Source organism: Dermacentor variabilis, chromosome 10 (assembly GCF_050947875.1).
Source record: "Dermacentor variabilis isolate Ectoservices chromosome 10, ASM5094787v1, whole genome shotgun sequence".
Classification (NCBI taxonomy): domain Eukaryota; kingdom Metazoa; phylum Arthropoda; class Arachnida; order Ixodida; family Ixodidae; genus Dermacentor; species Dermacentor variabilis.
In genome coordinates this window covers 3,166,062-3,186,649 of record NC_134577.1, presented here as the reverse complement: position 1 = coordinate 3,186,649, position 20,588 = coordinate 3,166,062, and the positions used below count along the sequence as shown (strand labels likewise).

Genomic DNA, 20,588 nt, shown 5'->3' with positions numbered 1-20,588 from the left:
CTCGCAGTAATACACCACATATTACATTTAATCATCTAGGCAAACAGATGTTCTCACATGAGGCAAAATTAATGTCTGCTTTGTGAAAATTTTTCAGCCTGCCTCAAGTTACAAGCCACTAGCTGAGGACAAGAACATCAAACTGGTGAGTGAGCTTGTGTCTTGAAGCATGTCATTTTTATTTTTTGTATTAGTTGAGCTAGACGAAAGATACACTTGCACAGCATGACATCTGAAGCATGCATGAGTCTAGGAGAGTCCTTTGAATGAGCAGGAAACTACAGTAAGCAGGGCGCTTGCATGCTTTGCAGACATATGAAGTGCGTACCCTGCCCATGGTGCGGGACCAGGTTGTGGTGTCAGTGATCTTCACCAATCAGAGCGCGTTCCAGCTCAAGGAGATGGAGCTAAACATTCTGGACACACTCAACACCAAGATGCTCCGTGGGGTAAGAGGCCCTCCTGCTTCTGCAGTACTTCACAGTTGAAAGCTGAAGTAACGACATGCTTTCGCAAGAATTTCATAGTTGCAAATTGTAGGGTAAAAATCGTAATTGCATGTCAGCACAGGTCGATGGCAATGTGGCATTGCAATGGGCAGTCGACAAATGAGATGGTAGCCAGACGTGTTTCTGGTGCCTGCAATTGCTTCCAGAAAGTTGCGGTTTTTCTAAACAGGAATGCTTGCAGCCGCATAAGCGTTTTTTGCTGGTATTTTATGCAATTTAAGTGGGCAGGAAATCCATTTGAGCACTTTTTACATTTGCATTACAATCTGGCCAGTTTCGTTAATGCGGGTTTGCATTTAGTAATGTTTCTTTGTCAAGAGATGCGAAATGCATTAAATCCGATGGCCATTCGCCAGGGATACGAAAATATGTCATTTTTGTAAAGTTCCGTTGTCTGGCTTTCGTTATTGCGGGAGTTGACTGTGCCAGTCCTGCATGTGTTGGGGCCACCCTTGCAGGTGAGTCCACAAGAGGGCATCCATCTGCCCTTCCAGCTGCCCGAGGGAACAGCCAATGAGGGCCAGTTTGCCTTTTCCGTGGACAGCGTCAGTATGGCGCAGCGTCTGCGCGGCACCCTCACCTACATGCTCATGGTAAGCCTCTTCCGTGCTCAGTTAATTGGGGGGACGCTACTACAGTCGATGGGAATCCGCAAAAGGTTTCCAGCCAAAGCCCAACACCCTTTTAGTAATCAGGTGGTGGAGCTAAAATAGAAGAACCCATTATTGAGTAACTTTCTGCTTACAAAATAAACATGCAGCTCTGCAGCAATAATGATGAGATTGGCTGAGGGAGCAGTTTATGGCAGTTGGACTGATGTTATGTGGGAATACTTAACTCACAATTATAGAATGTCATTACAATGTGCAATGTGCATGTGTGATGAAGGGACCGTCATGCTGCTATAGTATGGTTATTCTTTTTGTACTCTTATACCACCTGGACTACCTGTGTGTATCTTTGGCTCATGATGAAGCAACTAGCATGCTCCAACATTCATTGGCACTTTGATACCATATGTCTGCCTCAAAAGAGAGTTGAAGTATCATAGCACACATTACATATTGCAACGCACAGTTGAGTGAAGGTACTTTAATTAGTTTACGTTGGATGAACTTGTGCCCGACAAACAGCTAAGTGATAGTCTCACTCCCACATACACAGTCTTTTCGCAAGAGTTCCACACCTCTTCTTTTGCCCTTGTGCCCAGCACTGATGACACGTTGCTCCAATCGCATGTGCCTTGTGAGACCTTGTTGCCTGCTTCACTGCTGTTGTCTTTCGAATGTAGGCATAAACAACTGAACGGGTGCAGGAGGCGGCTGGCGCATGTGATTTGAAGGCACCTTGCATCAATATGCAACATGAAATCAATAGTGACAGAACATTATGAATGAGGAAAACAAAACACCGAACAGAAGATTTATTAAAGTTACCATTTTGGCTCCCACACAGGAGCCTTGTTCACTATGAGACTAAAAGTGAAAAAAAAACACTCTATTAAGAATGTTTGAAATTGAATTTATCTGCCAAAAGTATACAAAAATTATCAGAATGTTCAGTATGTTCACATTGTTCTCGTGCTGCCTGAGCCGCCTCTCGAAGTTCGCTTTTTCTTTTTCCAACATAACACAGAAACACACACATAATATTAGAAACATATACATCACAAAAAAAAAAAGAAAAAGAAAAACACATTCTTGCAGCTTGTATGGAGAGTGATCTTCACTTGGCTGTTTTATTTATTTACAAATATTGCAGGCAGTATGGAGCAAAATATTGGCAGCAATAGCTTTCCCTGTCTCCTAGGCACCAGTTTGTCAAACAGCTCTTGAATGTTGTTACTTTCAGACAGAAACTGGTTCCACACACGAGAAGCTGGACTTCAAGCTACACTTGCCAGTCTCTTCATACCTGATAGGAACAATGTCAAAAAGGCAAGCACTCTGTTCTACTAGTCTGAAAGCACAAAACCTCCATGATTGCTGCGGCTGCTGCAGCACAGGACGCAGTGTAAACTTGATATAAAGAACATTAGGGGACCGCGGTAAATTGTTCGTTATTCTGAAAGTTCATTATAGTTTATTTATTTATTTTATTTTTATTTATTTAGTGAAAGCACCAGAATGGACCATTCCGCCCATCAATTCATAAGTTGTCGCCATATGAGCTATTCACAAGAACGTTGCCGATGGCTTTTGGCATGTGCTGCTGTTATTTCCCATAGATTCCGCCGCCATGCACCACTGAAGTGCCATATAATAAAAGTGACGCATGCAAAACAGATGCTGCCGCTGTGAAAACTGCCAACAAAAAGGTAGCTCCATGTCGCCTACAAAGCGCAATGTTTTCTTTTATTTTTCACATTTCTTGTCGTGGACACCACAACTGTCTCGCTCGAGACGGACACCTGAACTACGTAAAAGCGCAAGCGTGTCTAAACGACACTGTCTGGAAAGTGCAAAGTGTGACCGTGCGGCATCCCCACGAGTACGGAGGTTACATTTCACCGCGCGTTTAGCTTCGGCCGCAAAAGAAGTGCAACATAAAGAGGCATGTGGAGAAAGAAGGGTGAAAGAAGGAATAGACGATTGCTAGGCAACACTTTTCTGGGCGGAGCATGCGCTTGCAAAACCTGATGCACCGATGCCTCAGCTCACCCGCATTCTTTTTTTCTCGGGCGCCATTTCAGGTTTTCCGAACCCATGCGCTGCAACGTCCGCTCTCTGCGCCTTGTTGTCTGCTAGCCTACTATTTCAGCTGCCATGAAGGATACTCGGAAATCCGAGAATACTCAGATTTAGTAATATTAGTTTGTAGTACTGAGGTGTTAACATCACAGGGAAACTGAATATCGATCTATATTCTGAAAAGTTCAGTATTCTGAAGTTTGTAGTACTGAAACATCGTTCCCCACCTGCGGCAAGTTGTTTTTTCATCCACTTTCATTTCCATTAATTTATGATTTCTTTAATTAATTTAGTAAGTACAAGTAATTTTCCCTATGTTGTCCTTGGTGTCAATGTTTGTTGGCTTCTTATGACTTGTTATTGACAGTGTTTCAAAATGCTTCAATTGATGGACATGGAGATCACAGCAAAAGTAGTGGCCAAACGAAGGCGCTGTTGAGGTTGGTCCCACAAGCGCTGATGTTCCGCCCCTCCCGACTTCAACTGAGGCTGTAGCTGCTTTGGCTCTTCTACGCTGGCGCTGGCCTGTCGCTTGTGGATGGTTCAGACTGTGTTGAGGACTCTGTTTAAGCACACGGCTGCCAATAAGAAGGAGACTGCACTGCTGCAGTACTTTCAGCCAAATAAATAATTTGTGTGAAGCTTCAAGTGAGTATTCACTGCGCCACGATCGGGGATCGTTGTTCGGAGTGTGCATTCGGTTGCGCCATGGGCGATTGGCCTAGACCGCGCCACCTTTGTGTGGCGAACGAAGTCGGCGTGGCCTACGCTAATTGTGTGTGGCGCAATCGACCACGCGCTCCCAGCTAACAATTCCCAATTGCACCCTTGGTTCATTGATTGATTTGCAGATGTTTTTGACTCATTTTTTTTTCGATATTATATATCGAATTCTGGCTATATCGAACTATTTCACGAGCACCATGCTGTTCGATACATTGAGGTTCATCTGTAGTATACTTTCTTATACTGAATGAAGTGGAATATAAAGTCCGTATGGGGTCAGTGTGGTTAAAAGAAAAATACTGATTTACATTTGATAGATGCATACAATGCTGTTCGCAATCGGAAGTCCAGTCAACTGAGGAGTTTGTGAATAGAAGCGCTTGACTGCTTTTCATAACCTAGTGAACCCTTACAATTGCTGTAATGAAACAAGAGAACAGCATGGCGTATTTTCCACGTTGTGGATTGTCCACTTTGGCCACTGCTGAATGGCTAGAGCTGCATAAGCAAGGAGGAGACAGGTGGGGGGAACCTTCCTCCTTATCGCGGATACCCCAGCCCAGCCAATGAGCAGCAGCCGTAAGGGACAGTCCAGTAGGTAGACACTTGCAGAAGAGCACCCTCCAGCTCCACATTATATTATTTAATAAGTGCATGTGGTCAGAATTAATCTAGAGCCCTCCGTTGCGGCATCTCTCAAAGAAACTCGCATCATTCAGAGCCCCGCTACAGGCTTTGCCCTGCAGCTTCCCTTGAGGTTCAAACCATTTGCACCGAGCGTGGTCTACCATTTGAAATGTGTCTCTCCAGGGACACGTTTGCCGAGCTCCTGAGTGGTGGTGAGCTGTCGGCAAAAGGCAGCATCACCTTGGATGCTGTGGAGTACGAATTCCCTCATGTGCTCTCCAAGGTCTGCTTCCACTGTCACTTCACAGGTAGGTGCACAGTCACTGTTTTTGTACCAGTAGTTAGGTGGAGTAAAGATAAAGTGATATCTACAAACTGTCATGAAAGGTAAACTTGCCACCTACCTAAATGCAACAGAATGTTTCAAAGAAAGCCATTTCAGTCCACCTGAAAAGCAGACCTGATGACTTCTTCCTTGTAAGAGTTTTTTTTGCCATCTGAATTAATCTGGATGTTGTATGGCAGCAGCATGGTGTCAAATTAATCAGCAAGTCAAATTCTTTGAATATTGCCACAACAGATTTAAATGAGTCTTTCCAAAACCCACAGTGTTGCCATTTGGATGAAACAAAGGTTGTTCCTTCTGTAAGGATTTATGCTGCATTTCTACAGATGGTAATATTTACTAGCTTGGAACTTACCACAATGTTGTGAATTTTACTGTGACAGCAGTGAAAAGGTTGAAAGTTGTTTTGCTGTGTCTGTCTGTTTAACTCTGTAATGACATTTTTGTCATTTCATGTTGTCTTCGTCAGGCCACCTCTCTGCCTTCACCCTCGCCATATTGCAAAAAAAAAAGAAACAGAACTTTGTGATAAACAACCATTTGCCTTCAAAAGCAGTGGCAACACTCTGACGGCAAGTGCAGTGCTTTAAGATGAGATGTGGTTTTATCCACACCATCTCTGGCAGGGTTCTGTTGTGTAATGTCTCCCAAGTAACATAACAGCTGTTCTGCACAGAAATTAGCTGTTGCTGCGAGAAAGAATGAGAGAGAAAAAAAAGTGCGCACGCAATCGTGGCTCAAGTTATAATCGACGACCGATAATTTGGACTTTAGGGGACCGCAAATAAGCCTGAACTATCAAATGTCCGAAAAAAACAAATGTGTCTGCAGAAAGAAAAATCACTTTATTTATGTTTTAATGCCCCTGTGCACGGAACAAGTGGTCGACGCGTTGCTCCATGCACTTCCACTTACGTGCAACCAAGTCTGCCTGTATTTCTGCCAGTTCTGAGTTTAACTCTACACCAATGCAAGGACTGCAAAGGCTTGAGTCAGATCTGCATGTGGAAGGCTTTGGAGCACACGGCACATCATCATCTGAGTCAGAGTCCCTGTTTGATGGTGGGAGAACTTTCTCAATTATTTCGTCATCGTTCACTTCGGCACACGACAAAATCACATTGTCGACGTCTACAAAGTCTTCAAATCTTATGGCGGCAGGAATCGGCACACAGCAGCCCAGCAGTTCATCAATGATGTCCGCATTTGAGCTCGTTGTGGTAGGCGGCAGTTTAGCCTCTTCAGTTGCGGAGTCGGGCTCATTCGGTCTGCGAGTTCATGCCATTTGACGCGGCCTATTTATAACTTCACGCGAATGATTTGTTGGAGCCAGCAGAGCGCTGTCTGAAACGCAAACTAAGCAAACAAGCACAGCATGGTGGAAGGCTATGCTATGGTGTACTGGAATGGAGCAGTGTGTCCTCCATACAGCAAAACAATGGGAGAACCAGGGTACGCTTGTGCGATGACGCCACCAGATAACGCTGCGATCGACCGTGTGCCTAGCGCGTGAAATTTGAGCATGTTATGTAAAGCTTTCTGCATTTATAAACTAACGTGCTTTCAAAACAATTTAAATTATAATTTGTAAAAATATAAATAATGCAAACTGGATACATCAATAACGTCGTCTAAGCTTGCACGTTTCCAACCATAGATCATATGCAGTGTTCCTGATGTCTGTTCAGTATTTCGGTTGCAGAAGACAAGCAAATGCTCGCCTGCTCGTTCCGTTCAGTAAGCACACATATGTTTTTAGTATTTTGAAACGCGCGAGGATGGGAAGCCCAGAAGGGGCACCTGCACTGTGACTAGTGGGTTGCACGGGATTCCTTTTATGTTGCATTAGCCAAAAAAGCGGGCATTCGCTAGGCTTCGCTGAAGAAAAAAAAATGAAATAATGCTCTGTGATGAATGCAGCCACCATTGTTTAGATAGTTCGCTCCACAAAACAACTCCGCTCTGAAACAGCACAGAGTTGTTCTAATTGTTGTGCACGAACCTCAGTGCAGGCAAACACGTGCACGCACACACACACACACACACACACACACACACACACACACACACACACACACACACACACACACACACACACACACACACACACACACACACACACACACACACACACACACACACACACACGCGCGCACGCACGCGCACACACACACACACACACACGCACGCGCACACACACACACACACACACACACACACACACACACACCTTTACAAACCTAGTGCTTGCCCTGCACATGAAGAACGTGAAATCGTGGCACAAAAACCCACAGCAAGCAATCTGCGAGCTCAGAGCGTACATGCACGACCTCTGCGACAACCATACCTGCTAATCCCGGAGGCCCTGTGTTGTACCATTATTTTTACTCTTGCGAGCAATGACTTCAGGCTGCAACGGCAGATGGCGCTGCAGTAGACCGGAGTGCTTCAGCACCCCAGGCCGTTATCGCAAAAACCGTCATCTTTTCGCCCCCGGACGACACACTGCCCTATTCCAGTACACCATAGCTGTGCACAAGGCAAACTCGACAAACAGTATGGCGATAGCAAGCCATGCGCAAGGGTGCCAGAAAAGGATGTGATGATCGCGATGTTGATGCGACCTCACAATTCAGACAAAGCCTCCAAGATCAGCAATGGCAGTTAAATCTCAGACACGTAGAGTGGCGATCAAGGCAAGGCCTCAGAGGTTGCCGTCTAGTGTGTAACCTCTGAGGCCATACTTGATGTCTCGTTGAGGTTGCCAGAGGAGATAAGGGCGGCAGAGTTGGCATACGCTACATCCGCGAATGAAGTCCGGATAAACGAATGTAGAGCTGGCGGCTGTCCGAAATATCAGTCGTCTATTCACATTAAGTTTACGGGGCCATTGGCGGTGCCATGAAGCTGTCCGAATTACCGAGCATGTCTGGATTAACAGTGTCCGATTTATCGGTCAGCGACGTTTTGTCACGCACAAGCAAGAAATAATTATCTGCTTTGAGATTCATTTATGACAATGTCACATTAGAACCTTTTTTGTTTGCATTGAGCACATACTTTTGTGAAACGAGGGTGACAATAAAGTTGTGCTTTTCTTCATGTGAGGTGTCTCAGCCAGCTGGAGCAAGTCCGAAAAAATAGTAAAAAGTAAAGGTTTCTTTGCAGATGAAATCAGCTGTATGATGTTGTTAAAAGGGCTCAGAAACACTTTTTGAACACTGTAAGAAAACTTTGCCAATCCTTTAACAAGGCTCCTGCGAACATGTTAGCCAAACATTACTGCACAACGTGCGGCAGAGAATTTACAACCTTGTTTCAAAATAGTGAGCAGATGCTTGCTCTTGCATCTGCAATGCCCTCATCAAAAGCTGATCGAAAGCATTTGGCCGACCAACTCTGTTGTCTGATTCCGTGATCATGAGAACATTCTCAGTAGTACATAATTGCTGGTTTTGAGTCAAATAAATTGCATTGCGCATTGGCAGCATGCAATCATTGTGCACCTCTCCTTTCAATGACAGTGGTAAGCTTCCAGTCAGGATCTGGCAATGCCTGCCGTATGCACTCCAACTCATTTTTACTTTTCTGTAAATTTCCATCTCGTGATAAGGGACCCCTGTGAGTAGTTGACCTAGATAAGCATACTATTGTACAGACTCTAGAGGCTGACAGACGATCCTGAATTCTTTTTTCCTTCTCAGGCTATTGGACATCATCTCTGTCTTCTGCATATTAATCTTCCACCCCACTCTTACACTTTCTCAGTTAAGGTCCTCAATCATTTGTTGCAATTTATCCCAGTGTTGCTGAACAGGACAATGTCGTCTGCAAACCGAAGGTTGCTGAGATATTCACTATTGATCCTCTCTCCTAAGCCTTCCCAGTCTAATTGATTAATTACTTCTAATCATGCATTGAATAGCATTGGAGAGATTGTCTCCTTGCCTGACCCCTTTCTTGATATGTAAATTATAGTTAAATACTTTGTTATATCGAGGGTTAACTGTACATTAAAAACAGAAATACTTTTGAGACACCGCTGCACCAGTTTAGGCAAAATTTGTTGCATTTAACAAATGAAGTTAGTTGTTATCTAGTTCAGGAAGCACAATTCAGGAAGCACAATTCCAATTTCTGACATTGCATTTTCTAAAGAAATTGCCGAAAATTGGTAAGTGAAAAAATGTACATACACAATGTTTCCAAACCTATAACTCTGCACCAATAAGAGATACCACAGTTCTGTAAATTACATCTGTTAAAACATTTTAAAGTGGACAAATTTGATATATGAAACCATAGATTATGTGATGTTTACAGGCATTTTGTGAAAGTTGTATACAGTAAAAGCTAGTTAATTCAAATTTCGCAGGGATGCTACAAAAATTTGAATTATACAAAATTTGAACTAATGAAAGTCAGAAAAAATGTCGCTCAGTTAGGACACGTATATAGGCCAACGTAGCGTGAGCATGTGTGCGCACATGCTGTCTCAGCCAATGTAACTGGACGCGGCCAACACGGTCTGCTGTGCCTGAGATAGAGATGGCTCTTGCTCCATCCGCACATTCATCGTGCTTACTGCGCCGACCCACAATGCATGGAGCGGAAATAAGAGGTGCCCGATGGTCGCAGACAGCTGTTCAAAGCGGCTCGTGCGTTTGAGGATAATTCTGCGCAGGCTGCAAGGGGAGCATCCGACAGCGCGCACATCGCAGTTTGGAGGGGACAGCATTTTGACTGGCACAGCAGCGCAAGCACCAAAAACGTCGGACTGTAAATGCACCTTGCCACCGCTGCTGCTCGTCGCAGGAACAAGAGCTGTGTCCTAAAATGTACTTGCGAAAAGCACCACAACATGCTGTGACGTTTGTCTCCATTGTGCTTTCGTTGCTACACTGCTGAGTTCCACTCTCCATATAGGTAGCGTCCAAACACGTATCCTAGCAATGCTTTCCTTTGAGTAATAGCCGCGAATCTCAAAGGCTATGCAATTTGGTATTGCAAGCGCCAATAAACGTTATGGTCGCCATGTTATAGACATTACCTGGCACTGCTTCTCGGAAGTGCACCTTGTAGAGAAAGAGCACAGCCTCCAAAAGATGTAACATGAAAAAAATTAAGAAATAAAAAGAACATGCAGCACCACATTTTTGTCTTGAAGGTCTTGAGCGAGGGAGGGAACCAACCTGCAACAGAGGGGTTGGCCATGCCTGGCCAGGCGCGAACGCACCTCTCCAGTCAGGTCTAAACAAAGGGCCGCTGATGAAAAGAGCAAAGCTGCACGGTGACGCCAGTGTCGCCAACGCCAACGATGGTGCAGACTTCGAATTATCAGTGGCGGTGCAGATTTCAGTATGAATTAGCGGTATGTTTTACATATTGCTTTCAATGCATTGTTGGACGGGCTTCAGTAGCTGCTTTGAATTATGTGAAATTTCCAATTATTGAGTTGTGAATTGACAAGATTTACTGTTACTGTAGTTAAAAAAAATAGTACAACATCACATTTGTCCGCTTTAAACATATTATTAGGTGTAGCTTGTAGATTTGTGATATCCTTTTTAATTGCTGAATTACAGTGCTGTTAACGTGGCACATTACTTTTTGTATTGTGATGTTAAGAAATTATTGTAGAGGTACTGGCATTATAAATGAAAAATATAGTTGCTACTCTTGCTAGATACTAATATTTTTTTGAAATGCAGCAAACCTCATTATACAAGCTTGGTAGCTACACCCCATAAATATGGTCATATCATTAGCAAGACATGAATTTTTCACTATAGAGCAAATGATTGTTGCCAGACATGCTGTGACAAACATCTGTGAATGATTTGCAGTGGTAGAGCAAGTTGGCTTGAGTGCGTCCCTGTACAGCCGCTCCATCCAGGATGATCACATCTGCCTTCTAATCAAGCATATGGTGAGTCTAGAAGAGAACAGCATGTCTTGCATTCAGCAGAAGTGGAGTTATTGGCAATCAAACATGCCCTTTGCGATGCTTCTGGTCCTTCAATACTTTGCACTGTAAAGGCTACGGAGGAGAGGGGCGCGCCCACAACACTCTGCCTACCGAAAGTCACTGTGGTACGCAGTTCAAATTTGATTTTGGATGTTAAGGCAGACGCCTACAGCGGCCACAGTATCTACGCTACGTAGCAGACTGTAGTTACATGCAACTGTAGTGCACAGTGTTTGCTTTATGCACGACAGGGCTTGAGTGCGTGCTCGCGCTCATAGGCTGATTTGGCCATGCTATGGGGTGTGGACCAGCTTTGTCCTTCACCAGCTCGACCGACGGATAGTAGCCACATCCGTCATTAGCACATTTTAAAGCGCTTTCAATAAGTTTGCCAAAGCGTCTAACCAGGAGCAGGCAGGAGTCACCGTGCCAGCAAGCGTGCGTATGGTCTGACTTTAATTTCACATTGTTCAATACTAGTTGAGCATTCAAAACTAACCAGAATTAGTGAGACCTGGCGGCTACAACACTGATAAACATCATGGGCAAAATCTGATTCCTATGCAGGTGGCTGCAGTCAAGCATGAGTAGATGATAGTCAGCTTCTTCCAGAAGTATGTGAATATTATCAAAATTCGAAAACAGTTTTTTGCTTACTTTGGCCTGTTTGATAAACTTTGTCAACACGTATGCAGTAGAAAGAAGCACACTGATCAAAACACTGTTCATGAGCTATTGGCCAATAGCGGCCGCGCATGTAAATCCGCTATATTACGAAATATAGCATTCAGAAAAGAGTGAGAGCAGGCTTCTGTTAAAACAGAGCGATTGAGAGAAAGGTGACATTGGCACTACGCTTGCAAACTCCACGCACTGCGTACAATTGCAAAGCATGGCTGAAATGTTCACAGCAGTGTGTGCTATTCGCAGACTGTTTTCTCACCAGGCCTGTGGGGTGGATCAGCACCCCTTTAAAACAAAAGCTGTAAACATCGCCAAGTGCCAATGAAACCGACGCACAGACCTTGAGGTTTTCCACTGGTGGCCCTGAGGGGTACCACATTCCCTGTTAGGAATCAGAGCTGGTGCCTAATCATACCAGGAATATTGTCAAAAATGAAAACAGATATAGTAGAAAAAAATAAACAAAAGATAAAATAAGTTATAGCAGCAAGTGTTTCAAATTAAGAGGGGCCAAGACCTAACAAAGTATGGGTATATAGTAAGCTTGAATTAAAATCATTGAGGGCAAAGCAGAATGGGAAACCCTGAAACAGTAAAATAATGCATTCTCTTGGAGAATGGCACAGAGCACCAAGGAAACACAGACAGGCAACTTCTGTATACTGGAAAAATGTTGCCAGGAAAAAGAAATGGATGTTCAAGCTGTGGCCCCAAGCAAAAGGAGTTAAGTGCTCCACTGGGCGTTGGGCGTACACTGGGAAAGAGGGCTGCTCTGGGAGCTTCATGAAACCATGATAAGTCTGGAAAGAAAAACACTAGTGTGTATGAAAGATAAAAATGCTGGTGACGAATGAATTGAAATGTATTAGCAGACCATAAGGAATCGGTGCAAGATGGGAGAAATAGAAGCATTTGAAGGGATTAAAGACCATCATGAAGTTGTATCTGTGAATGTTTAAGCATGAGCAGAAACTAATGGCATGTTGAAAGAACTGAAGTACAAAGCTAAATTTGGAAGTTTTACGTATGAAAACCACAATATGATTATGAGGCATGCTATAGTGGGAGACTCCGAATTAATTCTGACTACTTGGGGTTTGTTAACGTGTTTCTAATGCACAATAGGAGTTCTTGCATTTCAGTGGCATGCAACCGTCGCGGCCAGGATTTGATCCTACTTTCTTGGGCTTAGAGCGCATTGCCAGAGCCACTACGCCACCACAGTGGGTAGAACTCCAGTGCCATGCTTTGTGGTGTAACCGTTTTGCTTTGCTTGGACTATGACGAAGAGAGTGGACTCTTGTATGTAGCCTTTCTGGTGTGCATGACAGTGCGCATTGTGAAATCTTGCAGAGCATTCTCAGAGAAAAGTACATAGGCAAGAACTGGAATTTGTGCACTAAAGCAGTGTGTTTTACGCATGTAAAAAAGGCACATAATGTAGCATTTTTAGCATGATTGGAGCCAATATGTTCACTCCGTGTTTGCAAAACATGGCCAGATTTACACAGCTGAACCTCATTGTAACAAAGTCAGAACTCTCATTAAAATTACTGTTGTACAGTCGAGCACCTCTACAACGAAATGACCTGTGTAACGAAGGAATAGCTCTGTCTGGGTTGTATTGTTTGCAGTGTGGTCAACGTTACTAGACTAGCTTCAGTTTTAAAGCTCAGCGCCGTAGCGCGGAACTGCCACCCGCCTGCGCCTTCGTGGCGCTGCAGTCGCGCCCGGCTTCACTTCCTCACTGGCCGGCTACGTGGGCGGGCCGAACTAAATACACGGTGCAGCGTTGGTGTATTCTGTGGTTCGTTGTGGACGGCGAATTTCAGCAAGCATGTCATCCGTGGAACTGTAGCCTTCGCCGAGTTTCTTAAGAATATCAGCAGACGATGCCGACGTGCTGCGTACCTGATTACATAGGCCGCTATCGGAACGATGTCGACAGTTAGGCGCGCCACTTTTTCTGTGCTCCCAGCAATGCGACGCTTCGCTCAACGTGAAACAGAGGGATTCCTCGTGCCGACCGGGAAGACTCTGCGAAATCAACGGCACGCGCTCGTGCCACTGCTCCCGCGTTCGTCGTCGTCTTCCACAGCTGGCTGCGTGGCCGTTCATCTTTCCAGCGTAGAATTTCACTTCACTTCTGTCGTCGTAATAGGGAGGCCGCGTTTACGGGGGTATGAGCCACTCATGGTCTTACGTAACTGAAAGATTTAATTTTGAAGAAATTTAATTTCGAAGAATCACAAGCGGCAAATCGCAGGCGAAGGCTGCTAACCACGCCGCCGAGCAAACTCGAGACATCGAACGCTAGCGACAACTGCGGACTGCGGAGCTCAAGGCTGTGATGAGGCGTCTGCAGTGGAGCCCGATGGAACAGCGTTGCCATCTGGCGGCTGTCACAGAAGTGGCGACAGCGGCTGTAAGCGCGCGGGCGGGGAGTTTTACAACTGAAGCTAGTCTAGTAACATTGGTCAGGTGGCGCAACTTTTACAATAACGAATGATTTCAGAGATCCCAAGGACTTTGTTATGAAGGCGTGCAGCTGTATTCGATATTGGTTATAAAAGTACACACTAATCTTAATGGAAAAGTTGCAGTTTCAGCCTAAAGGCGAAGCTTCGATTGTGGTAGCATAAATTCGCAGATAGCTATAGAAGTAAGGATAGTAGTTTTATCGGCCGTATAAGCTTGTAAACATTCGCTTACTAACTAAATTAATAAGCACGATGCCAAGCACGCACAGATAAACACGAACACATCTCGCTCGATGACCATGGAAACTTGCTGTCAAAACACTGGAGTGAGGAATTGCGGCAGCAGCAGTGAGCGAATTGACCTTCGAAATACTGGTTGTTGATATACTGGTTGTTAATACACATGACTACAGCTAATATGCAGTTGGTACGATTTCTCTAGGGCTCCTGATTTAAAAAAAAAATTGTGGATCAAGTTAGCTGAAACATTTCATATATTCGACCGTGCCATTTGCTTCGGGATCCTCGAGTGTTGGCACAAAAAAAGATCCTTGTTTGTTGTCTAACAGAGACACAAACATCTTCAGCAACTAGTCTTTGGGATTCAGCCCTGCTTCTTGATAATTTTGCCAAGAAATTTGTTAACTAGTAAATGTGCTATGGAGCAGTGGGGCGTGGAACTGAAGACACATCTGATTTTCAACAGAGATGATGATTTGGCAGGAAGTGCATGCAACTGGTTCGGGCAGCCATCTTGTTTATGCACTGTTGCCACACCTCATAAGTAAATTCTAAATACAGCATTTTACATAACCTCATCGCCATTTCCACCACATCACACACATGCTTTTTTTCCAGAAATGTTTGTTCTTTCTTTACAGCAGTGCGTCCTATACGTATATGCACAAAACTATGCGTGCTGGCACAATCAAAACGTATACATTTTTTTTTTTCATGAGTACAAGCAATCGTGCACAGAAGTGTCCTGAAAGAAATCAAGCCTTGTTTTAACATTGGAGCGGCAGTGGAAACAGATGCTAGCTGCAAGGGCTCAGTGTGTAGGCAGTGCAGCAGCCGCAGTGACATAGGTGCTGCTGTGACTGAAGGTCATGCATACTAGATTGTTGTTACATTGTAGTGTTATTATTTTTTTTAAGCAAGCATTATACCCACAGGACTGACACAATATATAAGAAAAAGGCAGCACAGTTTTTCATTGTTGTCTTGTGGTTCCTTACATCTACCACTTGCTTATCTTCATCATCAGTAGCCCGTGTGAGAAGTTGCAGCACTCCAACAGTAGCCACAGTGCTTCCAGCTTACGGTCGCCATTTCACGTTTGCAAGCATCCGTTCAGCCATCATGTGATCATTATTTGTTCGCCCCAAGCATGCCACACCATAGAGGCATTGCAAGCATGTGCTTCAAGGTGCTCACAACATTGCATATAAGTTATGATGGACTTTTTAGATTTTGCGTACCCAGAATACAAACTGCGAGGTTTATAAAGAACGCAAAAAGGTACACAAAGGGGGTATAAAAGAACACAAATAGACAGTGTGTCACCTCGAGCGATCAACTGTGCGCCCAAAGCCATTTCGCTGTGCAAAAATGAAAACTCCATATTCAGACGCTGACTGTGGTAACCCAGCGATGCTACCTGTTGAACTGGAATAAATGTCACTTTCCTGCAGCTAAACTAAAGTTGCAAGTTAGTTCAAGTTTTATTCTGCTAGAAGTTGCAGCTCGAAGTAACTTTGTTTGCAGAAATTGAGTGGCTTGAAATGAGTGAGTACGACATTCTGTTGTCAACTATATAGTAAGCGAGCGTAATCACGTTTCATCTTGCAGACTGTTTTATATACAGGTACATATTATTTAGCAATTCTTTCCTTAAAGGGACCCTGAAACGGTTTTATACAAATGTACCGAGTCCTTAGAGTAGGTCCTTCTGATCATTAATTGATGCATCTAAGTGCTCCGCGTAAAGCATGTAATTTATTATAAGGTTTTAAAAATGTATATCGCTGCCAATCGCAGCAAATCGCTTGGCTGAATTTTAAGCCGCCCCTAGCCATTTGATGTCATTTACCCCAATGGCGTCAGTAGGGCGAACTATCCGATGTGCTGACCAGGGCACGTCATCAATCATTTTTCCAACTTTATGGTGAACAAATGTTGTTCGTAATAGTTGGAATGTTAGTTAATTTGTTTCTATAGAAAGAAAGTGACAGAGAATGCGCAAGAACAATTTTCACTACACTTAAGCACTTCCGGCACACAGCAAGCGTCGTCTGCTTGTGTTACAGTGTGTTCCATTTTGATGAGAGCTCCATGCTCAGAGTCGGTCTCAGTCTTTTCGCGAGCACCATGATATGAATATGTTGTGTTGTGGGCAGCAAACATAGCGACTGGCAATATGTCAAGCTGCGACATTGTGTCCCTCTGCAAGGCAGCAAATGAGCGGACTAGCTGCAGTGCATCGTACTGACGCTATCTGATCGGCACCAGGATTTGCGCGTTTGCGGCCATCATTTTACACCGGAGGATTACTAACGCAATAGGGTTTCGCGAGTCCAGTATTTGGGTAAACGCAAGCGCAAGCGCAAGGGGACAGGGCCTGGCCGTTTGACCGTGCTGTTTCTCAGCATGAGCAGAAGTGCAAATATGAATGGTCTGTACGGTGCAGCCACCCAGTGGCACAGAGCTCAACCACACACAGTAGCAGTAACGAAATGCATTCTTCTTTGCTGATGGTATAAATTTGTCACAGGAGTGTAACCATCAACACATTGTTTTTATAAACATTTAAAATGTTTTACACTTGGTCAGAGTAATATTAGCGCTTTGTTTGGCTGGTTAAGCTCTGCGCCAACAGGTGGCTGGACCATGCAGACCGATCAGGCCACTCTCATACGTCTACACTAAAGTTCTTTTATCAGCTTGAGTTTATGCCTCCAGCCATCCGTCGAAATGCCCAGCTCGCCTGTGGTTACTGGAACACCAGACACATTCGGCACTGCCACAGAATGCTCGTAATGCATGCTGCTTCGATAGCAATAGCTCTCGCTTGGGGTCAACTGCCAAGCAGCTGGTGGAGAGTTTGGAGAGGCTTCGCGCGCGCGCTCCTAGAGAACTGGAAGTCGGCGACATGATGTGCCATTATGACACAGAGCCAGTCAAGGCGGAGCTTAGCCCCGATCGCTCGGCGAACGAGTTGAGGAGAAAATGCATGACTATGGAGGCTATACACTTACATTGATATACACGGGAACTTTCGCTCCCGAACGAATCGAAAGACTCTGCCACCGGGGTCTCTGCGACACAGAGCTCATACCACTACTCGCATTTAAAATAATAACGTGCACGATGCACTCGCTTCGATCACAAAAAGGGGGCATCTCAGTAGGCACATATCGGCAGCGCATTTAGGAGATTTCTGTAACCCATTTCGTAAATCTTACGTGCCTAAAAACTTATTGATGTATTCGCAATAGATGTGTTTTCTTGGTCGAGATGGGTAACTCAATATAGAACGATTTCTAAACGCTACTGGCCTCGTAGTTCCGGAATCGCATGTGTGCAGACGGCCGTAAACTCTGCAAGGCACACCCTACAGGCGTACCGACGACCTTTCACAGTTGCAAATATATGCTCGTGATCTACAGGAGTACAAACGGAAACCCGCGAAAACGAATATAAGTGCAAATGTAGAGGAAATAAGTGGACACAAACTACGACTTTTTTTTTTTTTTTACTTGATGAAAATCTGTATGTGAACTTTGCAACTGTTGTCGTTACGTTATTTCTTTTCCTTATTGTTTGCGTGCTACTGCAAACCCTCTCATCTCTTTTTCTGTTCCTTTAGCGCTGCAGTTTTTTTTTTGGCGGGGGGGGGGGGGGGCGCGAGTTATGTTGGTAGAGTCAGTTTAAGTCCATTTAGTATTTCTCAAATGCCTGGAAACATGCTTGAATTATCCACAGTATACGGGTTTTGATGATCGCAGCAGGTGGCATGGCATAGTATTTCTCAATGGTTCTAACATCGTGGTTTTGGAGTCTCCCGTACACAAGCAGCCATGAACGCGGCTAGATACACGATATATTTTCGACAGAATTGAACAGCACTTAAAAGTACTGTGTAAAAAAAAGAAAATAAAAAAAATGAAAAAACTTTCAGCGCTTACCGCGAATTCAATAGTCGCGTCTGGAGAGAGGTACACCAAACAGTTCACGGTCTCGGCTGCTTGTCTCATGCATCGGAGAAGTCTTTCCGAACGAGACGGAACTGGTACGAGGATGTTTTTTGCAATGAGTGGTTGAGTAGCAATGACAGAATTTAACTGAAGAGTGCTTTCGTCATCGGGCAGTTACTTGAATGTCTCGGGGGGAGTCTCTAATCATGCCCTGCATTTACCTCGATTTCTCAATTATTAAGGCTCTGTTCATGATAATATTGACACCTTAGAGATTCTCAAGCACTAATCTATCACTTTATCTTGACTTAATATTTGCCTCTAGTGTCCCTTTAACTCATAATTTCTGCTTATACACATAAGGAGGGAAGTTGTGATGCATGGATAGCAAAAAAATCATAGCTTCTAAAGGCAGTTGTTAATACTAATCCTGTTTATATTGGGCAGCAGTGTTTGTGTCAAATGCAGGCGGAGTTGCCAGCTGTGTTTCATGTGGATACCCTGCGGTGTTTCAGAATCCCAGCCGGGTGCTTGTGGATGGCAAGAGCACGAACTCGCAGCTTCTGTCAAGTCTGCTGGATGAAGTTCGTTCTCTGCTGTGTGCCAGCAGCATGACCTCCACTTAGGAGAGCTCACAGCTAATTCCATTCCAAAGTCATGGGCCAATGAAGATGACTGCATTCAGCATCCCCTTATGGGGTGAAAACCGTGTATATTTATACCAAGACATGGCTGACCACTTTCTTTTGCCACAGTTCTTGGGCACGCCAAGGTCCCCCTCCTTTTTTTTTTCTTTTGCATAAAGAGCCATATGGCGTTTAACAAGTGCAGACTTCACTTGGCATGTGCTTACATTGTGTAAGGTGTGATTCTTGGCACGGAGTGAGCGCATTTCCAGCTGCTTTGCTCCCATTGCTGGGGCTTTCCCCTGTGACTGTGATGCTCTACCTCATGATAAAGTAAGTATGGGTATATCCAACAGCCAACAAGTGGAATTCATTGCCGTAGTACATGCTTCAAAAATGGCTGCATGCATTTGTTTTACACCTCTTGCAAAAATTTTTTTTTCTTGTACATATGCCTTGCAACAAGCCCACCGAAGGAAAAAAGAAAGGTACAGGGATATTGAAAGCAGTATGCATTGTGGGGTCACTCACATCTGTAGCTTATGGTAGTGCAGACTTCGCAGTTTCAGTTGTATTTTTTTTCCTGCAATGGTGCTATCGATAAACGTATATATATTACAAATCAGTATGAAAATGTGAACTTTGTAACATGACTTTCTATGACTCGGTCATCACAGCACCAGAACACTATTTGGTCACACTATTTGCTGCTGTGACACATATGAGATGTCTTAAGGGAGCCCTGAAACACTTTGTGAACATAATAGAAAAACTTTGCTGATCTGTGTTCACAGGACTCCTGTGAACATGTGAGCCAAATATTATTGCACTACATGCAGCATGGAATTTACAATTCCGTGTAAATAAAGTAAAAAAAAAACAAAATAATTTGCTCTCTCCTTCGCAATGTCATCAGCAGCTATGTTGCAAGGGGGCCTAATACGTACTGGCAGATTTAGTGATACAAGAAGATTCTCTGTACTAATATTATTTCAAATACTGAGTTAAATAAGTGGGAAATGTACATGTCTGCAATCTCAAAAATATAAAAAGTATTTTGTCTTTGCTGATCTGGTCTTCATTAACAGTTGTCTGCTTAATCCTTCAATGATGTGAGGTGGCACACGGCGTACTACGTGGGTACTCTTTCTCAAACATTTCATGCCCGAGTCCATCACTCGCCTCGTACCGAGTCACAGCACTCACCAATGGTGTCTGGGGGCGGTCCCAGGTGGGAATAGGAAGTTTGGGTGGACTCGTCTGCATTGATTGGCATTCACGACACTGTCGTACTGTTTCTTCGATAACCTTGTCAATTCCGGGCCACCATATGTAGCTTCTTGCACACTTCTTCATGGCTACCATTCCTCGGTGACCAGCATGTGGAAGTTCCAGAGCGTCAGATTGTGCTGAGCTTGGTACAATCACCCGTGACCCAATCGTGAGGCAGTCACAATGAATTGTCAGCGCAGTCGCTCTTTGTCGGTAAGGAATGAAGTCATCTCCAGTGAGTTTCTCTACTGTACCATCCTGCACTGACTTGTACAGCCTTTGCAGGATATTGTCTTGTTGTGTCAGATGTGCTATCTCTGTGGCTGTAAACGGCGGTCTCAACATTGCTTCAAACAATAGCACCTTACCTGGTGGCCATGGCTCGTCGGTGCGTTCTGGTTCTGGTAATGGTAGTCGGTTCAACGTGTTTGTGTTTTGATGGCTCTTGCTATGCCTGTAGACAA

The 20,588-nt window shown here is 44.3% G+C and overlaps 1 protein-coding gene across 6 annotated transcripts in view; it reads left to right on the top strand.

The window, feature by feature from the left end:
- g (adaptor-related protein complex 3, delta 1 subunit-like garnet) overlaps nucleotides 1–19,078 on the top strand; it is a 285,419-nt gene extending 266,341 nt beyond the window's left edge. For 4 of the 6 annotated variants that reach the window (XM_075671312.1, XM_075671311.1, XM_075671310.1 and 1 more), the window contains exons 28-34: nucleotides 98–145; nucleotides 312–449; nucleotides 968–1,102; nucleotides 2,361–2,446; nucleotides 4,736–4,860; nucleotides 10,745–10,827; nucleotides 18,742–19,078. In XM_075671312.1, coding sequence (XP_075527427.1) covers nucleotides 98–145; nucleotides 312–449; nucleotides 968–1,102; nucleotides 2,361–2,446; nucleotides 4,736–4,860; nucleotides 10,745–10,827; nucleotides 18,742–18,852 — 726 coding nt within the window. In that variant the 3' untranslated portion in view covers nucleotides 18,853–19,078. Of the gene's footprint in view, nucleotides 1–97; nucleotides 146–311; nucleotides 450–967; nucleotides 1,103–2,360; nucleotides 2,447–3,566; nucleotides 4,716–4,735; nucleotides 4,861–10,744; nucleotides 10,828–12,692; nucleotides 12,738–18,741 lie in introns of those variants that run through there. The other 2 variants (XM_075671314.1, XM_075671315.1) reach the window with 2 other exon arrangements.
- Nucleotides 19,079–20,588: the final 1,510 nt, after the last annotated feature.